The sequence below is a fragment of the Carlito syrichta genome, unplaced genomic scaffold (genome assembly GCF_000164805.1).
Source record: "Carlito syrichta isolate Samal-C Ts95f unplaced genomic scaffold, Tarsius_syrichta-2.0.1 Scaffold100632, whole genome shotgun sequence".
Classification (NCBI taxonomy): domain Eukaryota; kingdom Metazoa; phylum Chordata; class Mammalia; order Primates; family Tarsiidae; genus Carlito; species Carlito syrichta.
Genome location: NW_007044728.1, coordinates 8,382 through 35,878, shown reverse-complemented (window position 1 = coordinate 35,878; position 27,497 = coordinate 8,382). Strand labels below are relative to the sequence as shown.

The window sequence follows — 27,497 nt, the reverse complement described above, 5'->3', positions numbered from 1 at the left end:
TTATAGCTATGTTTTCTTATGAGAGTTGTATAGTTTTAGCTCTTACATGTAGTTATATGATCCACTTTGAGTTAATTTTTGTGTGTGGTTTAAAGAAGGAGTCAACCTCCATATGCATTCTATTGCATATAGATGTCCAGTTGTTCTAGCACCATTTATTGAAAATTATACTCTATTTCTAGTGTTTTACCAATCCTGTTAAAAAATGTATATTTGTATGTATATACTATATGTGTATATAATATACATACTTTTTACAGTTTTTTTTTTCCTCTTAAGGATAATTTCAAAAATGTTTCAAATTCCTGTGGAAAATCTTGACAACATCAGAAAGGTGCGGAAAAAGGTGAAAAGTATTCTTGTGGATATTGGACTTGACAACTGCAAGGAGTTTCTGAAGGTAAGAGGCATAAATAGCAGATTTAGATAGAGGTGCTAGAGTTGGCTTTATGGAATTGAGGTCTAAACTGGGAGTTCTTGAAGAATGGGTAACATTCTTCAGAATGGGGGAGTTTTTGAAGAACTGGTAAGAGTCCTCAAAATGGAAATTGCTAATATTTCATATGACTGCATGAAACCATCGTTAATACTTACATTTTATTGCTATAAATTGAGCTATTTAAGCTGTTCAAATTTTTTTAAGTTGGAGTCGCACTCTGCCACCCAGACTGGAGTGCAGTGGCCGCTCCCGGCCACCACATCCTTGACCTGCTGGGCTCCGGCGATCCTTCTGCCTTAGCCTTCCAAGTAGGTGGAGCTATAGGCGTGCGCTACCACGCCCGACTAACTTTTTTGATTTATTGTAGAGATGAGGTCTTGCCAAGCTTCCTAGGCGGCTCTCGAACCCACGGGCTCAGGCAATCCACTTACCTCAGCCTCCCGCTGTTCAAATTTTTAAATTTTAAACACTGAAGAGGGAATTTTTTTAGTTGTTAGTTATACAAAAAAATTGTTTTTGATGTTTGAGAGGAACGTGTTGAATTATTTGTTTTTGTTTTTGAGTCAAGATCTTACTCTGTCACCCAGGCTGGAGTGCAGTGACATGATCATGATGATCATAGCTCATGGCAACATTGTCTTCCTGGGCTCAGGTGATCCTTCCACCTCAGCCTCTCAAGTGGCAGGGACTACAGTAGTCTGCCTGGCTAATTTTTGGATTTTTTTTGTTTTTAGAAACCAGGTTTCGCTATATTGTCTAGTCTGGTCTTGAGCTCCTGGGCTCAAGCAATCCACCTGTCTCAGCTTCCCAGAGTGCTAGGTTTGCAGATATGAACTACCATGCCCAACTTGAATTATTTATTGTTTTAGCAAAAGAAAACTTAATTTCCCAGTATTTTTCCCAGAATGATCAAGAAATAGGTGTGCATACATGAAATGATAGGGTTTCTTTTTTTGTCTTAATTTGTGAACTTACATATATGAAGTGTTAGAAAAGTTTGTTTTCCTAAAATTTTGTCCTTATAATGTTTAGACTATATAGGTGACATTTATAGTTTTAAAAACTGTTAAATAAGGGTTGCTGTGTATCCTTATATACATTGCTAATAATATTTTTGTCTCATCATTTATATCACTTATAGCATTGTTTCCTCCTTCAATAATGGATCCAGTCCAGGATTAAGTATTGCATTTGGATGTCATGGCTCCTTTTACTGTGAATTCAGTTTTTAAAAATGGAATTCTGTCATGATGTTTATTTTCTTTTTAGATAAAATATCAGTAACAATGAAAGTTTTTCATCCTGGACTTCTTTGTTTTTGACTTGAGTAGAACTGAACATTGCTCATGTACTTTAGCTTCCTTAGTCAGCCTAAGAATATGTTTATTCATCTGAATTTGTTCAAGACTTTACTTTTTCTCTTCAAGAAACTTTACTAATACAGAGATACAGATGTACTTCATAGTGACTTTCTGTTTTATCCATTAAAATGTAGAGAAAACCAGTATTTGGTGTATGATCACCTAAAACCACAAATGTCATAAACTTGAAAGTGGGAGAGGTGTGTTCTTTCTATGCAGGCATATGTGTATTGCCCAGAATAGAGATGTCCAGTATATGTCCAGTATACCCTAGGAGAACAACATTGACTGAGGAGAAATAAATACTCTCCCCCATTAAATTACCGCTATATTTCAAATGTTTTATAGATACAGATATGATATGATAAATAATATCCAAATTATTTGAAAAACATTTGTATTTTAGCAGCTTTTTGTCATCATGTATGTTCTCAATTAATAGTTCTTAGAGTTACAAATACTCTGTACCAGTGGAGGCCAGGAAAAATCTTTGCCATTAAACAGGTGGTAGGGAGGAAAAAAAGAATTAAAAAAAAAAAAAAAAGCCTTTGGTTAGAGTTTTAAGTACAGGCATTCCTCAGAGATTTAGCAGGTTTGGTACAATAAAAAGCGAGTCACATGAATTCTTTGGTTTCCCAGTGCATGTTACAGTTGTGTTTACCCTATTAAGTGTCATACTCTGTTGCCCAGGCTGGAGTGTAGTGGTACTATCATAGTTAACTGTACCCTTAAACTCCTGGACTCAAGTGATCTTCCCACCTCAGCCTCCCAAGTAGCTGGCTAATTTTATTTTATTTGTAGAGTTTATGTTATCTTGCTATGTTGCCCAGGGTGATCTTGAATTCCTGGCCTCAAGTGATTTTTGTGTCTTGGCCTCTCAAAGTGCTGAGATTACAGGGTTAAGCCACCACAGTTGACCTAAAAAATACTTTGTTGCTAAAAAATACTAGTGATCTTCTGAGCAAGTTGTAATCTTTTTGCTGGTGGAGCCTGTTGACTTGATGTTGATAGCTACTGACTGATCAGGGCAGTGGTTAATGAAGGTTGGGTAGCTATGACAATTTCCGAAAATTAGATTAACAGCAAAGTTTACTGCATCGATTGACTCCTTCCTTTCATGAAAAATTTCTCTGTAGCATGTGATGGCTGTTTGATAGCATTTTACTCTCAATAGAACTTCTTTCAGAATTAGAGTCAATCCTCTTAAATCCTGCTGCTGCTTTGTCAACTAAGTTTATGGAATACTCTGAATTCATTGTTTTTACTTCAGCAATGTTTATAGCATCTTCACCAGGAGTAGATTTCATCTCAAGAAACCATTTTCACTGGTCACGCTGCCTCATGCTTATAATCTCAGCTACTTGGGAGACTGAGGTGGGAAGATCATTTGAGCCCAGGAGTTTGAGACTGCAGTGAGCTATGATTGTGCCACTGTACTCCATCCTGGGTGACAGAGGGAAACCTTGTCTCTTAAAAAAAAATGAAGAAGAAGAAAGAAACCACTTTCTTTGCATAAGAAACAACTCCTCATCTGTTCAAGTTTTATCCCAAGGTTGCAGCAGTTCAATCCCATCTTCAGATTCTACTTCTAATTCTGATTCTCTTGCTATTTACGCCACTTCTGCAGTTACTTACTTTGTTGAAGTCTTGAATATTCCCTTACCTCTAGGAGAAAATGAGAGCTCAGGCTCCCCACCTCCCTGAAGTCAAAGGAGTCAGAGCCCTCAGAGCTGTATTTCAGATGAGATTGGACATGTTCACGGTAGTATGGCCATAGATAAAGCTGTGCTTCAGTGTGGCATCCACTGTCAAGTGGGGCTGCTGAGCACCTGGGAATAGGATGATCTAAACAGATGTGTCGGAAGCTTAAAATACAGAGTGAGTTTTAAAGATTTAGTACCAAAACCAACTTCATTAATTTTATAACCACATATTCAAAAGATAATATTTTGCGTATTTGACTAATAAATTACTACAACCACTTTCATTCATTTCTTCTTTTATTTTATATTGCTACTAGTAAATGTTAAATGACACACGTGGCTTCCATGTCCATGTTTCTACTGGACATTGCTGTCTTAGAGCATTGCCTCCCCTTTCAAAGCTCATGAAGCCTCCTCAAAAGACCAGAAGTCAAGAAGTTTCAGAAATTAGAAATTTTCAAATATTTGACATTTCTATTTTTGAATAACATTTATATTATTCATATGGGTATAACCTTATGTAAAATGTTAAAAACATATGTCCTTTTGACATGGGCCAGGTTTCAGCTCTGGGAAGAAGCCCTGCTTGAAAATGACTGAAAGATTGTTTCACTGTCTTATTATTTGTGTGTTCACTGGAGTAACACTTTTAATTTTCCTCAAAAACTTTTTCTTTGCACTCACAACCTCCTTGTTTGGCACAAAAGGCCTAGCTTTTGACCTACCTCAGCTTTTGACATCCCTTCCTCACTAAGCTGAATACTTTCTAGCCTTTTATTTTAAGTGAGAGGCATGTGACTCTTCCTTTCACTTGAATAGTTAAAAGTCATTGTAGGGTTATTAATTGTCATCATTTTGACAGGAATGGAAAACCTGAAGAGAGGGAGAGGGATGAGGGAATAGCCAGTTGGTGGAGCAATCAGAATCCGTAACATTTATCGATTAAGTTTGCTGTCTTATATGGGCATCATTTGTGGTGCTCTAAAACAATTACAATAGTAACATCAAAGGTTACTGATCATAGGTCACTATAACAGATATGATGAAAATGTTTGAAATAATTTGAGGATTATCAAAATGTTTTTATTAGTCCATTTTGTGTTACTATAAAAGAATACCTGAGACTGGGTCATTTGTAAAAAAAAGAGGTTTATTTTAGATTACGGTTCTGTAGACTGTACAAGAAGCATAGTGCTGGCATGTGCTTCTGGTGAGGCCTCAGGAAGCTTAAAGTCACAGTGGAAGGTACAGGGAGAAGGTGTGTCACATGGTGAGAGAGGAGCAAGAAGGAGAATGGAGGTGCTAGACTTTTTTAAGCAACTAGAATTCAATTCATTTATTACCATGAAGATGGCACCAAGCCATGACCCTAACACCTCCCACCAGGCCCCACCCCAACACTGGGGAATCACATTTCAACATGAGATTAGGAGAGGACACCTAGGCTGTTTCCAAACTACATGAATGTGACAGAGATGCAACGTGAGCACATGCTATTGGTAAAATGATGATAATAGACTTGCTTGATGCTGGGTTGCCACAAACCTTCAATTTGTAAAAGATACGATATCTGTGAAGCATAATAAAGTTAAGTACTATCAAACAAGGTATGCCTATATCTTAAGACTTACTGAGAAAGGAGGAGGTATCAGGGAATTCATGTTGACCTCTAATGGAAACATGTTCTGGGCTCAGTGGCTCAGCCTGTAATCCCATTACTTGGGAGACCGAGGCAAGTGGATTGCCTGAGCCCACAGGTTCAAGACCAACCCAGGCAACTTGGCGAGCCCTTGTCTCTACAACAAATCAAAAATTAGCCAGGCATGGAAGTGCTCGCCTCTAGTTCTAGTTACTTGGAGGAATTGCCGGAGCCCAGCAGTTCTATGCTGGGGTGGCTGTGAGTTTGCTACTGCGCTCCAGCCTAGGTTACAGAGTGAAGCTCCAACTCAAAAAAAAAAAAAAGATAGAAACATGTATCCACGATCTTTTTGCCTTTTTTTTTTTTAATCGCCCTGAAGGAATTATCTTGTTACACTTTTTAAAAATCAGTCTCCTGTTGAATGCTGCCTGCTCTGAAGCTCTTCTTGGAGGTAGTATTATTCTTGTCCCTCCTTAGAAGAAAGCCCCAGGAAGGACAACTTTGATGTAGTAGTTTGTTATGAATGCCCTTGTTTTTGGTTTTCCTCTGCACTGCATTGAATTCCTTTTGTACGGTCCTATTCATAGTTGCCATTTCTGAGGGTACCCTCCTTTACTTGTATTTGTAAAATCATAGATTAGATTGAGACATTTAAACATACTTACAAATTCGGGGTTTTGGCATCACTCTGGATCATCTGGAAACAGATTCCCTAAATTCACTCTTGTAGCAGTCTTTAAAGATCAATGTGTATATATTTTAAAAAATTTATATTAACCAGTGTTTCTACATCTTGCCTAAAAAATTGAAATATTATTAATATCGTTCATTTATTTCCTAATAGTTAATAATACTTGCTTAGTTTTTTTTCTACCAGCTCTCTTTGCTTCATCAGACAAGGAAAGCATTTCTTTACCTCAAACTCTTTTATCTCTTGTAATACAACATTATTGTACAGTGAAAACCCATGTACCAAAAATTAGAAACATGGATCCATGATCTTTTTGCCTTTTTTTTTAATCGCCCTGAGGGAATTAACTTGTTACACTTTTTAAAAATCAGTCTCCCGTTGAATGCTGCCTGCTCTGAAGCTCTTCTTGGAGGTAGTACTGTTACACAAAATTGGTCACATTTTGTTGTGGTTGCTTAAAATCTATGTATCTCTCCCAGCATCACTTTATGTTTGTTTTTGATGCATTTGAAAGTTGCAGGCATCTTTACATCCTTACATACCGCTCTTGAACTCTTCAGCATGCATGTCCTTAATGAGTTCAGTACTTGTTTGCAGTTTTTCGGGGGGATAAGTAAAACTTGTATGTTATGAAATGCAACAGTAAGTGTCTCTAAGTGATTTTGACACATATGTATTCATAATACAAATCCCTGTCAAGATATACAGTTTCATCTGAAAATCCCCTCAAGCCCTTTTCCAGTTAATTCTTACCCTCACTTCCACTGGCTACCATTTTCTGAAATTTGTAACTGTAGACTACATCTGCCTATTCTATACTTTTATGTAAATGAAATCATGCGTACTCTTGTGGAAGATTATTTGATGTTGTTGCATGCATGTTTGGTCCTTTTTGTTGCCACATCATTACATTATGTGAACAGATTGTAGTTTGTTTTCATCATTACATTATGTGAACAGATTGTAGTTTGTTTTCTCCTGATGGTGGATACCTAGGCTGTTTCCAGTTTTTAGCTGTTATTAATAAGGTTCTTATGAATATTCTTATAAAAACCTTTTTGTGGACATCCATTTTTATTTCTCTTAGTAAAACACCTAGATGTTGAATTATAATGTTATATGTTTGGTTTTATAAGAAATGGCTGGATGTTTGTTCACAGGAGTTTTATAATTTTACACTCCCACTAGTGGTATTTGCTCCACGTTCATGCCAACATTTGGTGGTGCTGGTTTTAAAAAAAATTTACTGACCTTCTTTTGAAGTTGGGCTTACAATGTGATTGTTAGGTATGTGTGTGTTTGTTTGGTTTTTTTTTGAGTTGGAGTCTCACTCTGTCTCCCAGACTGGAGTGCAGTGGCCACTCCCGGCCACCGCAGCCTCGACTTGCTGGGCTCCGGCGATCCTTCCGCCTCGGCCTTCCAAGTAGCCAGAATTACAGGCGCGCGCTACCACGCCCGGCTAATTTTTTGGATTTATTGTAGAGATGAGGTCTCTCCTGCCCAGGCGGATCTCGAACCTGCGAGTTTAGGCAATCCACTCACCTCAACCTCCCAAAGGCGCGGGATTACAGGCTGAGCCACCGAGCTCGGCTAGGTATGTGTTTTTTAACGATTCCCTTTTTCAAGCTGAGGATGTTCCTTATTCCTACATTGCTGAGAGCAAAAATCATGAATGGATGTTGAATTTTATCAAATGATTTTTCTGCACCTATTAAGATGATTATATTGTTTCTGTTTAGTCTGTGGTGAGTTACATGTATGTGAGTTACATGAGTATGGTGAGTTACATGGTTTGATTTTTCTTTAACTCTTGAGCCAATCTGTATTCCTTGGATAAATTCTAACTTGGTTCTTTTTTTTTAAAATGTTGGATTAGTTTAAATAATTTTTATTAAGGACTTTAGCATCTATGTTCATGAGGGATATGGCCAGTAGTTTCCATTTTTTTCTAGTATTTTTGTTTTGGCGTCAGGGTCATGCTGGCTTAATGGAATAAAGTGAGAATTTTTCCCTTTCTTTAGTTTTTTTGAGTCAGTGTCTCACTGTTGCCTAGGCTGGAGTGCAGGGGCATGATCACAGCTCACTGTAGCCTTTACCTCCTGGGCTCAAGCACTGCTCCTGCCTCAGCCTCCCAAGTAGCTGGGACTGTAGGTGCATGCCACATCATACCTGGCTAATTTTTGTGTTTTTTTTTTTGTAGAGATGAGGCCTTGCTGTGTTACCTAGGCTGGTCTGGAACTCCTGGGCTCAAGCAATTCTCCTGTCTTAGCCTCCCAAAGTGCTAGGATTATAGGCATGAGCCACCTGGCCTGTTTCTTCTTTATTTTCTGGAAGAGTTTGTGTAGAATTGATAATGTTTCTTCTGTAATTGTTTAGTAGAATCCCTGGTGAATCCATCTGGTGTTGTAATTTTTTTTGTGGAAAGGTTTTTAATTATGAATTCAGTTTTGTGACTAGATAATTAGGCTGTTCAGGTTATCTAATTTTTTTTTAGTGATCTTTGGTAGTTTATCATCTTTTATCATTTGTTTATTACTAGTAGGCACCATGGTAATACCCTTCTGTTATTACTGGCATTGGTAATTTGTATCTTCTTTTTTTTTCCTCATACATTCTTATAAGAAGTTTATCAATTTTACTAATTTTTTCAGAGAAAAGTGTTTTGTTTTTGCTTTTTCTCTACGGTATGTTTTCTATTTTATTTATTTCTACTCTTTATGTTCTTATTTATGTTTAAGGTTCATTTATACAGTTTTTAAAAATTTGGTTTGTTAAGGCAACAGATTAGATTTTCTTTCTTTTTTATTATTTCCTTTTCAAATATGATCATGCACAGTCTAATAATGACATTTTGGTCAATGAAGGACTGAATATACTCTGGTGGACCCGTTAGATTATAATGGAGCTAAAAAATTCCTATTGCTTGGTAATGTTGCAGCTGTGGTAATATTGTAGTGTAATGCATTACTCTGGTGTTTGTAGTAATGCTGGTGTAAACAAACCTACTGCACTGCCAGTGATATAAAAGTATGGCACATATAATTAGGTACAAGCCAGACATAGTATGGCATGCACCTATAGTCCAAGCCACTCAGGAGGTTGAAGCAGGAGAAGTGCTTGAGCCAAGGAGCTCGAGACCAACCTGGGAAACATAGCGAGATCTCCATCTCTTAAAAAGTTTATAATACTTAATAATTACCAATTATGTTATTAGCTTAGGTATTTACCATACTATACATCTTATTATTTTAGAGCGTAATCCTATATATTTTTTTAAAAAGTTAACTGTAAAACAGCTTCAGACAGGTCCTTCAGGAGGTTTTCTAGAAGAATTGCCCCTGAGGATCTTCCAGTGGGACAGGATATGAAGGTGGAAGACAGTGATATTGATGATTCTAACCCTGTCTAGGTCTAGTTTAACGTGTATGGTTGTGTCTTAGTTTTTTTTTTTTTGAGTTGGAGTCTCACTCTGTCGTCCAGACTGGAGTGCAGTGGCCGCTCTCAGTCACCGCAGCCTCGACCTGCTGGGCTCCAGCGATCCTTCCACCTCAGCCTTCCCAGTAGCCAGAATTACAGACATGCGCTACCACGCCCGGCTGATTTTTTTTTTTTTTTATTGTAGAGATGAGGTCTCGCTGCCCAGGTGGGTCTCGAACCTGTGGGCTCAGGCAGTCCACTCACCTCAGCCTCCCAAAGGCGTGGGATTACAGGCTGAGCCACCGAGCCCGGCTGTGTCTTAGTTTTTAGCAAGAAAGTTAATTGTTTTTAAATAGAAAAAAGCTTACAAAATAAGGATCTAAAGAATGAAAATATTTTTGTGCAGCTGTACAATGTGTTTTGTGCTACCCTTTATTATAAATGAGAGAGTTAGAAAATAAAAAGGTTATGGAAAGCTTGGGTTAACTTTTGTTTTGTTGTTGAGTCAGGATCTTATTTTGTTGCTCAGGCTAGAGTGCGGTGGCATGACCACGGCTCACCGCCGCCTCAACCTCCTGTGCTCTTGTGATCCTTCTGCCTCAGCCTCCCAAGTAACTGGGACTACAGGCAAGGGCCACACGCCTGGCTAATTTTTCTATTTTTTTGTAGAGATGAGGTCCTGCTGTGTTGCCTAGGCCTTGAACTCCTGAGTACCAGCATTCCTCCCACCTCAGCCTCCCAAAGTGCTGGGAATACAGGCATGAGCCACCACACCCAGCCATTATACTGTATCTTTACTGTACCTTTTCTATGTTTAGATACAAAAATACTTGCCATGGTGGTACAGCTGCTTACAGTACATGTTTAAGTATCTAATGCCAAATATTTTCCTTTAAGTACTGCTATACTACAAATTTGATTTACCTTTTCATTTTCATTCAGTAAAAAATATTTTCTAATTTTCTTTGTGATTTCTTTTATCTGTGGATTATTTAAAAGTGTGTTTTTAATTTCTAGAAATTTGGGGTTTTCTCAGGTAATCTTTTTGTTACAGATTTCAAATTAATTTTGCTTTGATCAGAAACCATACTTTGTAATTATTGTAAAATTGTAATGTGTATTTTGCTGTTGTTGGATGAAATATCTTATAAAAGTCAATTAGTTCAGGTTGGGTGATTTTATTCAAGTCTTCTAGATCCTTCATGATTTTTTTTTTTTTTGAGACAGGGATTTGCTCTGTCCTCCAGGCTGGAACTCAGTGGTGCAATCATAGCTTACTGCAACCTCAAACTCCTGGGCTCAAGTGATCCTCCCATCTCAACCTCCTGAGTAGCTAGGACTATAGACACATGCCTCCATGCCCGGCTAATTTTTTTACTTTTTATAGTGGCAGCGTCTTGCTATATTGTCCATGGTGATCTCTAAATCCCATCCTCATGTAATCCTTCTACCTTGACCTCCCAAAATACTGGGACTTCAGGTATGAGTTTCCACTCCAGACCAACCTTCCTGATTTTTGGCTACTTGTTCTCTATCTCTTATAGAGGGCTTATTTATCAGTCAGTAATTATTCAGTCAATGAGAGAAGGGTGTTGAAGTCTCCAACTATAATTTTGGATTTGATTATTTCTCTTTTTAGTTCAGTCAATTTTTGTTACATGTACTCTGAAACTCCTTTTGAATTGTATAGACATTTAGGATTGTTATGAGTATGAACTGACCTATCATTATGAAGTTTGACTTTCCATCCTTGTTAACATTCTCTTTTCCCTTTGAAATCTACTTTGCTTATATTAATAAAGCTTCTCTAGCTTTATTTTGATTAGTGTTATTATGTTCAAAGATAGAGGAATAACAAACTCAGCTTCTCCTGCTATACTTTCACAATACCATACAATACTTCTGATACCAGATGTTTGAGGAGTTTTCTATAAATTGGAGTTCCCACAGCCCTCTCCTCTGGTGGCTCACAGAAGTCAGGGAAATACTTAAGGATATTACAAAGGCTGCAGGTGAAGAGATATGTAGGGCAAGGTATGGGGAAGGGGTGTGGAGCTTCTAGCCCTCTCTTGGTCTCCACCCTCCAGGATCCTCCGTTTGTTCCTCTACCCAGAAGGTCCCCAAACCCTGTCCTCTCGGGTTTTATGAAGGCTTCATTACGTAAGCCATTGGTGATCAACTTACCCTTCAGCCCCTCTCCCCTTCCTGGAGATTGGGGGATGGGACTGGAAGTCCAAAACCCCGAACTTGGTGATCACCCTCCTGCCTGAAGCTACCCAGGGGCTACCGGCCATAAGGCAATCATTTGCTTACAAAAAGACCCCATGGCTTTGAAGATTCTGAGTATGTGATGAATTCTATACTGAGAAAGAGGGAGTAGCAATCAAATATTTATTTCAGAATGTCACATATGGTGTATATTTTTGTGTTCTTTTTAACTTTTAATTCATAATGTCTTTATATTTAAAAAAAGTTTTTTGTAGACAGCATATAATTGGGTCTTGGTTTTTTTATCCCACCTGACAGTCTACCTTTGAGTATTTAGACTCAGGGGTTGGCAAACTATGGCCCAAGGGCCAAATTGGGCTTGCTGTTTGTTTTTGTAAATAAAATTTATTGGAACAGCCATTCTCATTAGTTTATATTATTGTCTGAGACTATTTTTTGTGCACAGTGGCATGGTGGCATGAGTCAAAGACTGTATGGTCAGCAAAGCGTGAAATACTTAACTGGCCCTTTACAGAAAAAGTTTGCCAACCCCTGTTATTTAATATGATTATTGATACGGTTGGGTTTTAAACTCCTATCTTACTTTTTTTTACTTGTCTCATCTGTTCTTTGTTTCTTTTTCTACTTTCTTTTGATTAAATACTTTTTATGATTCCATTTTATCTCCATTATTGGCTTATTATTAGCTATACATCTACCTTTCTAGAATAATACAGCTTTACCTATAGTATAAGAATCTTATAGAAGTATGCTTTCATTTCCTCTTCTAGCCTTTGTTCTGTTGTGATACATTTTATTTCTACTTCTGTATATGTTATAAATATTACAGTGCATTTTAATCTTTATTTTAAACAGTAAAAAAGAAAAAACTACTTTATACTTATCTACACATTTGCCATTGATGGCAGTCTTTATGTAGTAGATGTATATTTCCATCTTAGAATCATTTACTCTGCCTGAAGAACTTTTAAAAATATATTTTGTAGTGTTGGTCTCCTTAATTAATTTCCTATGTTTTCTCTCTGAAAAGAGATTTTTTTTCTCTTTTTTTGAGTTGGAATCTCACTCTGTTGCCCAGGCTGGAGTGTAGTGGCACGCTCACGGCCACCGCAGCCTTAATCTGCTGGGCTCAGGCAATCCTTCTTCCTCAGCCTTCCAAGTGGCTGGAACTACTGGTACACAATACCACGCCTGACTTATTTTTTTATTTATTGTAAAGATGAGGTTTCAACAAGTTGCCCAGGCTGGTCTCGAACCCCTGAGCTCAGGCAATCCTCTCGCCTTGACCTCCCAAAGTGCTGGGATTGCAGGCGTGAACCACTGCGCCCTGCCTGAAAAAGAGTTTTGTCTTTCTTTTGGGAAGGTATTTTTCCTAGTTATAGAATTCTAAGGTTTTTTTCCTCTCTCCCCTTTCAGTATTTTAAAAATTACACTCTATTGCCTTAGAAGGCTGACAGATTTTCCAACAGTATGTTTTCCATCATTGTTGCTCCTCTGTGGATTTGTGCCTTGGCTTGGTTTTCTTCATGTTTCTCTTGCTTGGGATCTGCTGAGCTTCTTGAATTTATGATTTTATAGTTTTCATTGGATTTGGAAAATTATTTGCCATCATTTCTTCAAATAGTTTTTCTGCCCCTCCTACCATTTGTTCCTGGACTCCAATTATATATACAGTAGTCCCCTCTTATCTTCAGTTTTGTACAATGAACCGTGGTTTGAAAATATTACATGGACAATTCCAGAAATAAACAATTTGTAAGTTTTAAATTGCATGCTTTCTGAGTAGTGTGTTGAAGTCTTGCACCATCTCGCTCCATTGTTCACCTCACTTCTTCTCAACACATAGGCATCATGCCATCTCATCACAGTACAATAAGATATTTTGAGAGAGAGTGACCAATTTCACATAGCTTTTATTACAGTGTATTTTTTAATTGTCCTATTTTTATTATTATGTGAGACAGGGTCTCTCTGTTACCCAGATTGGCATGATCATAGCTCACTCTAACCTCAAACTTCTGGGCTCAAATGATCCTCCTTCCTTGGCCTCCCAAAGTGCTGGTAGTACAGGCATGTGCCACCATGCCTGGCCTCTATTTTGCTATTAGTTATTGTTGTTAGTCTTTTTCTGTTCCTAATTTATAGATTAAACTTTGTCATAGGTATATATGCATAAAAATAGTTATATACAGAGTTCAGCACTGTCCACAATTTCAGGCATCTGCTAAGGGTCTTAGAATGTCTCCCCTGTAGATAAGGTGGCCCACTGTGTATTAGGCTGCTTGATATTGTCCCATCTCTCATTGATGCCCTGTTGGGATTTTTTCAGTCTTTTTTTCTCATTTCTCTCTTTCATTTTGGATACCTCTCTTGCTTTGTCTTCAAGTTTAACCGTCTTTTCTTTGGTAGCATCTAATCTGCTCTTAATCCCATGCAGTGTATTTTTCATCATAGATACTGCATTTGGGTTACAGTTTATCTTTCCTTTTTTTCCTCCTTGCATTCATGTTTTCTATTATTTCTTGTTCTCCTAATTTTGGGTCTTTTTTTTCTGCTGCTTTGTATGACTGACAGTTTTCTACTGGATGCTGGATATTGTGAGTTTTATGGGTATTGGATTTTGATGTTTCCTTTAAATTTATTTGGCCTTCTTTCTAGGACTTGTTTAAGGTACTTGGAATTTTTACACATTGTTAGAGTGGGTCTGGAACTACTACCTAAGCTGATTTGTCTCCACTGTGTTGGCCCTCCTTATCTACCTTTCTGTGGGGACTTGACTCTTGTCCTTGTGTTAGGAGGTATGAACTCTCTTTGGCATTGTGACACTTGTTCTGTTTTTTTCTTTCTGTTCATTCTTTTCCCAAGAGTTTCCCCACACACATGAGAACATCAGTGCTCAGGAAAGTCTCCAGGAGACCCTGTGTAAGTTTGTCACAAAGTCAGTATTGCAGGATGCCCCTGTTTTATAGTAGTTTGTTTCTTGCTTTTTTTTGAAATAGTGTATTTTTACTTTCTGTAAAGTAATAATGATTTCATAATTGTTGTAGGGCTCTTCTTAAATCTTGCCTTTCTTATTCATTTCTGCTGCTATAGCAACATTTTAAAAATTTGAGCTTAGGCTCTTGAGTGTGCATGTTTTTAAGATATACTTAAAGTTTAAGTGTATTTCCTAGTATTTATGGTTGTGTCACATGCTTTTGCTTTGTTGGAATTAGAATAAAGGATGTGTGTGTTGTGCACTTCATCTTTTAAGAAGATTCTGAAAACAACGTTCTGATTTCCAATTTAAGTCCTTATGATAACTTGTCTTTTTCTGGTTCTGAATTGACTTGTAAGCCATGAGCTAGCCTAGCTATAGTTGAAGGCAATTGTGTTGGCTATCATTCTCTGACTTAACTCTTTTTACACTAAAAGTAATCTTTAATTATAAAAACAGTAATATAAACTGGAGTGTCAGAAAATGTAGGTAATCATTTCTTTAGAAAATGAAATTCAAAATGCCACATTTCTACCATTCAGAGATTACTGCCATTAACATCATGTTATTTAGCCTTTTCTTTGTGTGTGTGTGTGTGTTTGGTTCTTACCATAAGATCATATTGATTATGCTTTTTTATTATTCATTTTTTCCCTGTCTTGTCATGTATTACGTTTTTACCTTAATACCCAGTCCATATTCAGATTTCTTCAGTTTTCCCCAGGATAGTTTTTGCACTTGGTTTGTGTAAGCCAGATTCATAGTGGACACTACTGCATCTGGTTGTTAGGTTCACAGTGCTTTTTCCTGCTTGTCTGGTCATTGACCTGTTGGCTAGACCAACCTTCCTTCCTAAAGAGATGGCACCTTCCAAATCTGTCTGGTGCTTTCTTGTGGTGGTGTTTAGCTTAGTCCTTTGTCCCCTGAGCTTTTTGTAAATGAGAGAGTCTATTAAAAGACCCAGTTGACTCAATTTAAACATTTTGGGCTAGAACACATCATATGTGATATTCTATACTTCTTGTATCACTCCAGGAATCTCATCATGTTTTGTTGCTTCACTACAGTGTATGGCAGTCTGGTCTCTTCATGTGTAGTTACATTCTTACCGTGGACTAGAAAGTGGTACATTTACCACCAGTTGATAGTCTTTGTCCCAGCTGATAAATTTATAGGAGGTTGCTCTGAATTAGGTATCTGATTCTGTTACTTGTATATCGTTAGCAGACATTCTTCTGTCAACTATGCCTCAATCAGGATTGTTTGGTTTCTCTGAAATAGAGTGCCTCTTGGAATGGCAGGACGAGGTTTTATTCTTTCTTTTGAGGTATCACTCTGCAAAGTGAGTAATTAGTTAATAAACTTTCCAAGTGGTGATTTATGACATTTCTTTTTTTCTGACTTTTTGAGCACTCCTATGGCTTTCCTATGATTTTAGAGTGTTTGGGTCTCTGTAGTCATGTGTCCTTTTGATGCACAAATGTTACAACATTGATGTGGCTTCTGGTACTTTTGTCATTCCCCCTCCTCTACGGGTTCTGTGAGGATGGGCCCATCTTTGAGCATTTTTCTCATTGGTCTTTGAGCATTTGTATCTATTATTTAGGTTCTTAAGATAGTGCCATGGGCTAATTCTGAAACTAGTATAGTAATAGTCATAGGACTGATCATACCATAAGATATGGAAATGTTATATCTTCATGCTCACTTCTTAATATAGCTTATATTTTTTAAGTGAGTGAGCTGTGTTGCAAGTGTAAAAATAGTGTAGTATAATAAATTGTTTTCTATAACTACACTTTCTACACACTGAGAAGTGACTGAGGCAAAGCAGGAGTAGACTTTCTTCTTTCAACTCAGAAAAAAGAGGAAAAGTAATTGTGGGCGACATGGACTTTAACATTTTACTTTTAGAGAGAAATGTAAAATGTTTTTCTGCACAACTCACTTAGTGACTAATTTTCGCTTTTTTCTTTTGAGATAAGGTCTTGCTCTGTCACCCTGGGTGGAGTGTAGTGGTGCAATTATAGCTTACTGCAACCTCCAACTCCTGGACCCAAGTGATCCTTCTGTCTCAGCCTCCCAAGTAGCTGGGACTATAGGTACGCACCACTATGCCTGGCTGATTTTTTCCGTTTTGTAGAGTCTCAGTCTTACTGTGTTACCTAGGCTGATCTCAAACTCCTGGCCTCAAACGATCCTCTTGCCTCAGCCTCCCAAAGTGCTGGGATTACAGGCATAAGCCATCATGCCCGGCCTAACTTTCACTTTTTAAAACATTTTATTTAAAACTCTCTGTCAGACTACAGCTGCCCTGCTGTCATTGGTATCTCACCACCATCACCACCCCGCTGCCTGCCCTGACCTTGTTGTTTTTCTCTCTCCTGTCCCTTTTCTGTCATGTTAGCCACTCCCAGCCTAAGCCCTGTGGGACATCTCCCCGCAGTCATGCTCAGGTCAGCAGACACAGTTAGAACTCTCTCCTTTATACTCCTCTACCATCCTGAAATAGTTCTTTATAGTGCTTATATGCATGGGAGATAGTATTTGCTTGTGAGGCTGGAACCTTGTCTGTAGTTAGGTCTTTAGAGTCCAATAGGAATTATGGGAGGGTTGAAATAGTGACTTTGCAAAAGGGTAAGGTGTGTTACTGTGTCCTGTGGTTTTTGTTCATCACCTCTCCCCTCCTCGTGTTTATTTTGTCCTAGGCCATTTTTACCTGCATGTAAGGTGAAGGCCTGCCTTCCACTTTACCGGCTGCCAGTAGTCTTTGGAAGACAGCTATTTCTGCTTCTTCTGCTCCACGGATGCTGCTGCTATGGGAGGTCCTGGTTCATCTGCTGTTCTTGCTTCTTGGTCCCTTCCTGGGACCTGCTCCTTTTCTCTTCTTCATATTCACCTGCCCCTGAGGGTCTCCATCACACACTGCGTTTCCCAAACTGCTACCTCATTTAGTGGTTTTCCCCAGCCACTTGTGAGGTTTTCCCTTACACCCTTTTCTACACTATTGGTCTTTTGGGTAACTTTCTCACTGAAGCAAGTCTAACTTTTTGAGTGAAAAATGACATGTTCCATCTGAGAAAAACCCTCTACGTGTTGTAGATTATTGCTTAAATGTCTGCTTTGAAAGAAATTTAAAAGAGGAAGATAAAAACACTTTTCTTTCATTCTCTAAGGTAAGTAGATTTAATAATAGTGGTAAGGTAATAGTTTTAAAAAAAGAGTGTGTTCAGGATAAAAATTATTTTACTTTAAAGTATTTTTTTGTTTCTTTATATGTACTCAGCTACATGGGTTTTAGAATCCTTACTTACATTTAGTCTTTGCCTTACATACAGAAAAATGTTGATAATTATCTATTGGGAGGTTTCATCTGTTTATTTCTTATAAAACTATAATTTTATCCTGGATTATTTCAACCCTTTCCTCAGTTCTTATACTTAACGGGTCCTCTGTCACAATTTGCTGATGGCTTTGCAGCCAGCCCTCCTTATTCATGGATTTTGCATCTGTGGATTCAAACAAACACAAATGGAAAATATTTGGGGGTAAAACGGATGGTTGTATCTGTATTGAGTATGTCCAGACTTTTTTCCTTATCATTATTCCCTAAACAAAGTAAGAGAGAAGATGTGCATAGATTACATGCAAATAACGACATCATTTTTATAATGTCGTTTATAATTTTTACATCCTTAGATTCGGTATTTGCAGGTAGTCCTGGAACCAATCTCCCATGGAGACCAAGGGTTGACTGTACTTTCATTTCTCTTTTTTCTCATGTAGATTTCTTAGGCACCGAGTAATCTCATAAGGTTCTGGTGAAATATTTAACTTCTTAATTTGTGTAATAATTCTTTTTTTCCTTCCTTTTAAAGGATCTTAAAGGCTTTGATCCAGGGGAGAAGTACTTTTATAATACATCATGGGGAGATGTTTCTCTCTGGGAACCTTCTGGAAAGAAAGTGGTATGTATTTTTTAGTATTTGGTTTTCATGTTTCCTTAAAAGTCAGGGATGAGTGTAAGTTTAGTCTGAGGGACATTGCATGTATTGGGGTTGGTGGGGGCGTGAGTGGGAAGGAGATATAACACAGACATTCAGGAAGGTGAAAAGCAAAATAAGTCCAGTGTTTAGTGATGCAGGATTATTGGTGCTGTGAGAATTTTCTGCATATGGAGTTGATGCAATGAAGCTATTATTTTTGTCCTTGACCATAAGATGCCACTGGTGAAAGAAGGACCTTTGATTTAAGAACTGTTCTGAGTAATTCAGAATGCCATGGCATTAAGTGTGATGAATTTATTGGGTTGATGCATAAGTTCGCAGTGTTTTTGCTTGCCCATGGAATACACATGTCACACAGTGATTGACCAGTTATAGTTCATCACGTTTGCCAGTTCTCAGGTTGACTGACGTGGGTCATCATGGATTAAAGTGTTTAACGGTCTTCATCAAAGCCTGATACTCTTTCTGAACATGGAGAATCACCCAGGTCAAAGTAGCCCTCTTTGAAATGACAAAACCATTTTCTTGCCATGGTTTCCCTGATGGCATTCCCCCTGTACATGGCACAAATGTTTCCAGGCTTCGCTGCTTTTACGTTTCTGTTAACAGAAGAATATGTTGGAAGTGTTCTTTTTTTCCACTTGACACTTCATCTTCTTTTCTTTTTTTCTTTTTTTTGAGTTGAAGTCTTATTCTGTCGCCCAGGCTGGAGTGCAATGGCACACTCACGGCCACTCCAGCGTCAACCCGCTGGGCTCAGGTAATCCTTCCGCCTCAGCCTTCCAAGTAGCCAGAACTACAGGTGCACACTACCACAACCAGCTAATTTTTTTTTTTATTGTAGAAATGTGGTCTCACCAAGTTGCCCAAGCTGTTCTCAAACCTGTGAACTCAGGCAATCCCCTCACCTCGTCCTCCTAAAGTGCTGGGATTACAGGCTTGAGCAACTGCACCCGGCCAGCCCTCCATCTTCTTTAGCCCACAGATAGCACTTCCTTTCTTCAGATTTGCAAAATGCAAGACGTATTCACAAGCACAGCGTTGTCACTACAAATGGCAAATGACAAATGATGAACTCCCAACACTGCAGTGTTGACATGACAAAAACAAACGCTATGAACTTATGCATCAACCTAATCCTGTTTCAAACTGAAATAAAATGTAGACCTTTAAATCAAGGAACAGTGTTTTTACTAATTTGATACCTTGAGTTAAGCAAATTTTAGCTAAAACATGCGTCATACTGCCTAATTCTTCTGGTTAAAGTGTTTTCTGGGAAGCCTTTCCTGCCACCAGCCGTTAGTACCTTCATCATTATCAAACTTAGCCCATCCCAGAGGTGACTTAGCTGATCCTCACTCCACCTTCTGGATTTGTCAATGTCATGCTGGCCTTTGGAGTTTTTGCCTAAATATTTTTTAGTTAATTAGGCACTGTTTTGTCAGAATTTTCTGTAAAGATATTTCTGTTGTCAGCTCATTCTCCTTGAGTCCCACTTTTCAGTCTCTGACTGGTTACTACCCTCTACCTTAGGAGGCAAAGTTCCTTGAAATCACTATGATTTAGTTATTGTCCTGCTCAGCTCATGGTTGTTGCATAGCAGATCTTGACTTCATGGATCTTAGGCCTCATTGATTTTTTTTAATCCAAATTCCTAAAATATAATGTAACTTGCAGTATATATACAATTGCACGCTTTTCATCAAGAAAGTTTTTGAACTCTTGTACAAAGCAGGTCACGGTTTTTGATTGCCTGACACAAAGAAGTAAAAGTGAGAGTTCTTTCTTGGTCAGGTGAATAGTCCCTAGTTAAGTAATAATTTGAAATAATAGAGATTGAATGTATTAGATACTGTATTCAGAAAAAAGTAAATGTATTATTGTCTGGAGTGGTTGCCTGGAGTGATGTCTGTTAGTTTTAGCATCTTCTTTCCTACTGTGGTCTCACTGCTTTAATTTGTCCCCAGGACATACGATTTAGCAACAGAGACAGTTTGGGAGACATAGCAAGAAAGTTGTGTAGTCATGCTGGATTATGTAGCTCATACTTCAGTAAGGTTCTCAGGGGCTTGGAGAAACAAGTGAGGCCTTCTCAGGGTTTGAGAACAGATGGGGCTTGCTAAAGTGACCTGAGGTGAGGTTACTGTGGGGTCTTGAGGAAGCAAACTTTAGGTGTGATGGAGAGATGACATCCGAGTCTGGAGTCCATCTTTCTGGCAGTGCACAGTATAGTGACACCTCTTCTTTTCTACTTAGTTATTCATTTTATGTATGCATCAGTCAACTGATGTCATACTCAAAATTGTTTATGATTAGTCATTGTCCTAGAACTTTCACATATACACATGCGACTGTCAGTAAGTTCTGTTGGTTCTTTCACCAAGTGTAATTTGCTTTGAACTATGGTTTTTCAATCCTGTATTTCATTGAATATAAAATGTACCATTTTTAATGAACCACTAATAAACTAAAACGATACTTAAACTGTCTTGCAATATGAATAATAAGTTGTAAGGTATATCTAGATTTCAGAGATGTTAAAGTATGACAAAATATATCTTCTTAGATTCAGTGAAATAGGTTTTTATCTTAGTCTGTGGTCTGGAGTTGTGGTTATTACCCTAGAGTTATTATAGATCTTACCAGAAATACTAGAACCAGGAATTTTTCGAAATGCTGAAAAGATGGTAGCAAGCTAAATGTGTTCGGATAATTTTACTGACCTGTGACTGAAGAGGAAGAACTCCATGAATAGAAAAAAGGTAGGATAACAATATCTTGAAGAATGGAAGTGCATGTGAATTTGTATATGAGAGAGTGATCATGAGAACATATATTTAGGAAAGGGTGGGAATTTAACCCCTGATCACTGTGGGAGTGCCACAGCCAACTTTTGGGCCTCAGATGAAGTGTTTAATCTGTCCAGGTCTTAACTTACTAGTTTGTGGAACTGGGGGAAGGTGTTTTGTGGTTCAGCAGCTCTCGGGTCTTAAGACCCCATCTTGAGACCAATGTCTTCAATGTCACAAACAAGCAAGACTCCGTGGATGTTAGAACAGATTGCACTCCTCCATTGGCAGCTATCGTATGAATGTCTGTTTTTAAAGCCCTGAGCTTGTTGAATTCCCCAGTCATGGCTTACATAAAAGTTACATAATGGTCACTGTGTGGTCTTATCCTTATCTCAGAATTATTTATAACATGAGTTTAGGCACAATTGCTCTTTCTTTACTGTTTATCAGATAGTTTATTGGGTACCTGCTGTGCCTAGCACTCTCCATTTGACTTCTACCTTCTCTAGGAATTGGAGAAATAAGAAGATGGTAAAGATGGGTTTGACAGTTGGAGGGCTAGGTTATTTGTAAATAAATTCCAGAGGTTTTAGAATTTGGAGTAGAAATAACGTTGGAACTAAGAGAAATGGGATGGGATGAGATGGGAAGAAAATAACTTTCTCATAATTATGCAGCTAATTTGCTGAGTTTATTTTATTGATGCAGTTAATTCAAAATACAGGGCTAAATAATGAGATTTGTCATTTTAGTGGATGGCTTACAAGAGGGGTCAGTAGACTATGAGTTGTGGGCCAAATCCTGCATTTGTACAGCTCATGAACCAGGGATAATTGTTGGGCTTTTAAATGTTTGAAGGAGAGACCAAAAGAATACTGTTTTGTGACAGTGAAATTTGAATTGGTGTCTATAAATAAATTTTTACTGGAACACAGCTGTGCCCATAAATTACGTATGATTTTGGGGTACTTTTGCACAACAATGACAGTGCTGAGTTGTTGCTACAGAGACTGTGTCATATGGCTCACATGCCTAAAATACTCACTGTCTTGTCTTTCATAGGAGAAACTTGCCAAACCCTGCATCAGAAAAAACATTGTTCCTTGAGGAAGGATAGTGTTAAAGTATCTAGCACGTTAGAAGAAAAGGAACTATGTCCTCAGTGACTGTGGAAGTGTAGCATCTGACAGTTTTATTAAACTTTGATTAAGATTTTCTTTTCTTTTAACAGAGATATCGAACAAAGCCATACTGTTGTGGCCTCTGTAAATACTCTACAAAGGTGCTTACTTCTTTCAAAAATCATTTACATCGTTACCACGAAGATGAAATTGACCAAGAACTGGTGATCCCTTGCCCAAACTGTGTGTTTGCATCTCAACCCAAAGTGGTGGGAAGGCACTTCAGAATGTTCCACGCACCTGTTCGGAAAGTCCAGAACTACACAGTGAATATTTTAGGCGAGACTAAATCATCTAGGAGTGATGTGATAAGTTTTACGTGTTTAAAATGTAACTTTTCAAATACTCTGTACTACAGCATGAAGAAGCATGTGCTGGTAGCCCATTTTCACTACTTAATTAACTCCTACTTTGGTCTGCGAACTGAGGAAATGGGTGAGCAACCAAAAACTAATGACACTCACTCTGTGGAGAAGATCCCACCATCTGACAGATATTACTGTAAAAAATGCAATGCCAACGCCAGCAGCCAGGATGCATTAATGTATCATATTTTGACATCGGATATACACAGAGATTTGGAGAATAAGCTTAGATCTGTGATTTCAGAACATACCAAGAGGACTGGACTCTTGAAGCAAACACACATTGCTCCAAAACCAGCGGCGCAATTGGCCATGCCACCCAACGGCAGTGCCCCCAACCTTCCAGCCCCACCTCCACGCTTTCATCTTGCTTTGCCCCAGAACAATGCCAGCCCAGCTGCAGTACAGCCAGTGACTGTGGCCCAGGCTGCTCCTGGGAGTCTCACTCATTCCCCACCTGCTGCTGCTCAGTCCCACATGGCTCTGGTCTCCAGCCCTTTGCCTGTGGGCCAGAACAGCCTCACCCTGCAACCCTCCGCACCTCAGCCCGTCTTTCTTTCTCACGGGGTCCCGCTTCATCAGTCCGTGAATCCTCCAGTGTTGCCCTTGAGTCAGCCAGTTGGACCTATCAATAAGTCTGTTGGAACTAGTGTCCTTCCCATAAATCAGACTGTCCGCCCTGGAGTTTTACCCCTTACCCAGCCTGTGGGGTCCATAAACAGACCCATTGGGCCCGGTGTCCTTCCAGTGAGTCCCTCTGTCACCCCTGGGGTCCTACAGGCTGTCTCACCAGGGGTGATTTCTGTGAGTCGGGCGGTCCCGTCAGGGGTTCTTCCTGCAGGCCAGGTGACCCCTGCTGGGGTTATCCCTGGACAGACAGCAACTTCTGGAGTTCTCCCTCCTGGGCAGATGGTCCAATCAGGGGTTCTCCCTGTTGGCCAGACAGCCCCCTCACGGGTTCTTCCCTCTGGCCAAACGGCCCCATTGAGGGTTCTCCCTGCAGGCCAGGTGGTTCCATCTGGGCTTCTTTCTCCCAACCAGACGGTCTCCTCAGGTGTTGTCCCTGTGAACCAGAGTGTGAATTCTGGTGTTCTTCAGCTCAGCCAGCCCGTTGTGTCAGGAGTTCTTCCTATGGGCCAGCCAGTGAGGCCTGGGGTCCTGCAACTCAATCAGCCTGTTGGCACCAACATTCTGCCTGTGAACCAACCAGTTAGACCTGGTGCTTCACAGAACACCACTTTCCTCACATCAGGCTCTATTCTTAGACAGCTCATCCCTACAGGGAAACAGGTGAATGGGATTCCAACCTACACGCTGGCTCCAGTGTCTGTCACTCTGCCGGTGCCCCCTGGAGGTGTTGCAACCGTCGCCCCACCCCAGGTGCCTATCCAGCTCCTGTCATCAGGCACAGCTGCACCAATGGCTGGCTCTGTGCCCAGCATGGCCTCTCCTCCAGTGCTGGTGAATGCTGCACAGAGCGTGTTTGTTCAGGCCTCCTCGTCTGCTCCAGACACGAACCAGGCACTCAAACAGGCCAAGCAGTGGAAGACCTGTCCAGTGTGCAATGAGCTCTTTCCATCCAACGTCTACCAGGTCCATATGCAGGTGGCTCATAAGCACAGTGAGGTCAAGGCTGGTGAGAAGCTTGAGCCCGAGAAGCTGGCAGCATGCGCACCATTTCTAAAGTGGATGAGAGAGAAAACAGTGCGGTGTCTCTCCTGTAAGTGCTTGGTCTCCGAGGAGGAGCTTATACATCACTTGCTGATGCATGGCTTGGGCTGCTTGTTCTGTCCATGCACGTTCCATGACATCAAAGGTCTTTCGGAGCATAGCAGGACTAGGCATCTAGGGAAGAAGAAGGTTCCTGTGGATTATAGCAACAGAGGTTTTCAGTTAGATGTCGATGCCAATGGCAACCTGCTCTTTCCCCACCTTGATTTCATTACTATATTGCCAAAGGAGGAGCTTGGCGAGCGCGAGGTCTACTTGGCGATCCTTGCTGGGATTCACTCCAAGTCGCTCGTGCCTGTGTATGTGAAGGTGAGGCCTCCAGCAGAGAGCGCCCCCAGCAACCCTGGTGCCCCCGGCAACCCCAATAACCCCAGCAGGCAGGTATCAACCTGCCCTTTTTGCTTTGGCACCTTTGTGACAACCGAAGCATATGAGCTGCACTTGAAAGAGAGGCACCACATTATGCCAACAGTCCACACCATCCTGAAGTCTCCAGCTTTCAAGTGCATCCACTGCTGTGGGGTCTATACTGGAAATATGACCCTGGCCGCCATCGCTGTCCATTTGGTACGCTGCAGAAGTGCTCCGAAGGATAGCAAGTCAGACCTACAAACCCAACCTGACATTATTGAGAACAGTGAGCTGCTGTTAGTCAGTAGTGAAGTGATACAAGAGTCCAGCTTTTCTGTAAAGAGAAAGCTGCCTGATGGCGATGTTGCGTCTGAGGACCAGAGGGCTGGGGAAGAGCCACCTATCATTCTAAATGCCGACATGGCTCCAGGACCAGAAAAAGTAATGAGTGCTGTGCCTTTTAAAAGACAGAGGAATGAAAGCAGGACAGAGGGACCGATTGTCAATGAGGACGCTCTTCAGATTTTAGCATTAGATCCTAAAAAATATGAAGACCGTTCTTATGAAGAAAAAAAGCAGTTTCTTAGAGATTATTTTCATAAGAGACCGTATCCTAGTAAAAAGGAAATAGAACTGTTATCCTCACTCTTATGGGTATGGAAAATTGATGTAGCTTCATTTTTTGGAAAAAGAAGGTATATTTGCATGAAAGCAATAAAAAACCAGAAGCCTTCTGTACTTTTAGGCTTTGATATGTCTGAACTTAAAAATGTTAAACACAGGTTGAACTTTGAGTATGAAACACAAAACTTGTAAAAAAAGTTAATCTAAAATACTAGGTAATAGTTTTTTCAATTGAAATTTTTAAAAATGTGTTTTTCACTGTGTTGAATTTATCAATTTCAGTGGTCTTTATGCTGCTCTTTAGATTTATTTCAGGTGCTCAGAAAGACTTCTATTGGAAGGAAGCAAGTGGTTCTTTCAGATTTATTATTTCCTGCTGTTTGATTTGTAACAATTACTTTATTTTTTCCTGTGTCATGTAAATTGAATCTTTTGATATGTCATGCACGCCTTGTTTTCCCCAGTAGTATCAGTATCATAAGATAAAAAACAGAAATCTACAAATATTTTTTTCATTTAAGGAAATTTCAGCCTGTTTCAGAATACTTGATTAACTGTGAGTTAAAGCACCGATTTTCCCTCAGCTTTACATGTAGCAGCAAATGATACAGTAACTATTAAGAGACGTGGGTACAAACCCTGTGATGTGTTTGGCTTCTTCAGGGTGTACTGCATTAACTTAAGCTGATTTCTTCTTTGTGAGCTCTGTGCTTATTAGATTATAATTTTGATCTACATTTTTTCCAGCTTTATGCTAAAGCTTTTTTTTTTTTAAATCTTAACTCAGAAAACCAAATATTTTCACTTGTTCAAAATATACTGAATCTGAAGTCTGGTATGTAGTTCATAAATCAAGAGTTATTTTTAAAATAAAGTAATTCTGTAGGTGCAGAAATACTTTTCAGTGTAGACTTTCCCCCATTTGATATGCTGATAAGTAATTTCTCCATTCAAAGATAAAACAATAAATCTTTAGTGCCTTTAGAATAAACGTTGAGAAAACACACCCAAGACTCTTCTAACTGCTCATAACCTAGTGAAAGGAAAGGACTGTGATACTCAGAAATAAAGTTATTGCACCTGAGTGTGGATACTATCTTAAATTACAGCATAGATTTTCAGGGGACAGGGTGAAATGAGCAGACCAGGACCTAAGTCGCGATGGTTAGCGTACTATGTCTTTGACCAAGTTTCCTGGAGGTCACATTGAATGGGAGAACAGGTGTTTCTCTAGCCCAGCTGCTCAGCTGGAAGGGATGATGTATTACTAAAAACTCTCTATTGTTGTCACTGTCCTTTGGATGTTAAATCTTGTTTTTCCCCATACAATATAAAATAACTTAAAGCACCAGGACCAGAAATGGAGACCAGTCAGTTTAGATGGTACGTCATATTGCTGGTAGCACACAGCAGAGAAACTGTCCAACATACCTTTAGGTAGAAATATTTGGAGCCTCTGAGAAATAATAATGTGTATGGGTTTTTAAAAATACAATATTTGCATGTAATTGCTATAATGTGCATATTTGAGGCACTTGTGAAACTGGTCTGTGATTGTTGGTGTACTCTGTTGTAAATTCAAAAAGAGAGCTTGTTGAACTTTATTATTATTTTTTACCTGTTGTTTTCAGAGTGTCTATTTTGAATTAAAATTTGTTACACCGTTGCAAATAGAACTGTTGTAACTCATAGAAATAATCTAAACATGGAAATAGATGCCACATTTATTTTCTAAAGAATGTTACTTGTCATTGTGTGAAAATAAGTCAATACAACCCTGAAGGGCTAATTAACTATCGTGGCCACAGAGCAGATGTTGCTAGTGTTTCCATAAAGATAACTCCCATGGGGTCAGAGAAGGTGTGCATCTAGGATGTCAGACTAGGTTGCCTTCGCCCGGGCATGTTCAGTGTCACTGGAGGCCAGGTCAGAGGTGCTGGTGTTTAACTCTTACCTTTCTTTTGTCACATACATTAGTCACAGCACTGCT

At 39.2% G+C, this 27,497-nt stretch overlaps 1 protein-coding gene across 3 annotated transcripts; it reads left to right on the top strand.

The window, feature by feature from the left end:
- Positions 1-279: 279 nt before the first annotated feature.
- On the top strand, positions 280-27,178 carry ADNP2 (ADNP homeobox 2). Of its 3 annotated transcripts, XM_021715424.1 has the most exons (4): positions 280-400; positions 18,335-18,424; positions 19,760-19,874; positions 22,485-27,178. In XM_021715424.1, the coding sequence occupies exons 1-4, from the start codon at positions 293-295 to the stop codon at positions 25,697-25,699; spliced, it is 3,528 nt and encodes a 1,175-aa protein (XP_021571099.1). In that variant the 5' UTR covers positions 280-292; the 3' UTR covers positions 25,700-27,178. The 3 variants fall into 3 exon arrangements, with proteins under 3 accessions (XP_021571099.1, XP_021571104.1, XP_008062411.1); XM_021715429.1 differs by lacking the exon at positions 19,760-19,874 and having other exon boundaries at positions 280-334; positions 22,487-27,178; XM_008064220.2 differs by lacking the exon at positions 19,760-19,874 and having other exon boundaries at positions 22,487-27,178.
- Positions 27,179-27,497: the final 319 nt, after the last annotated feature.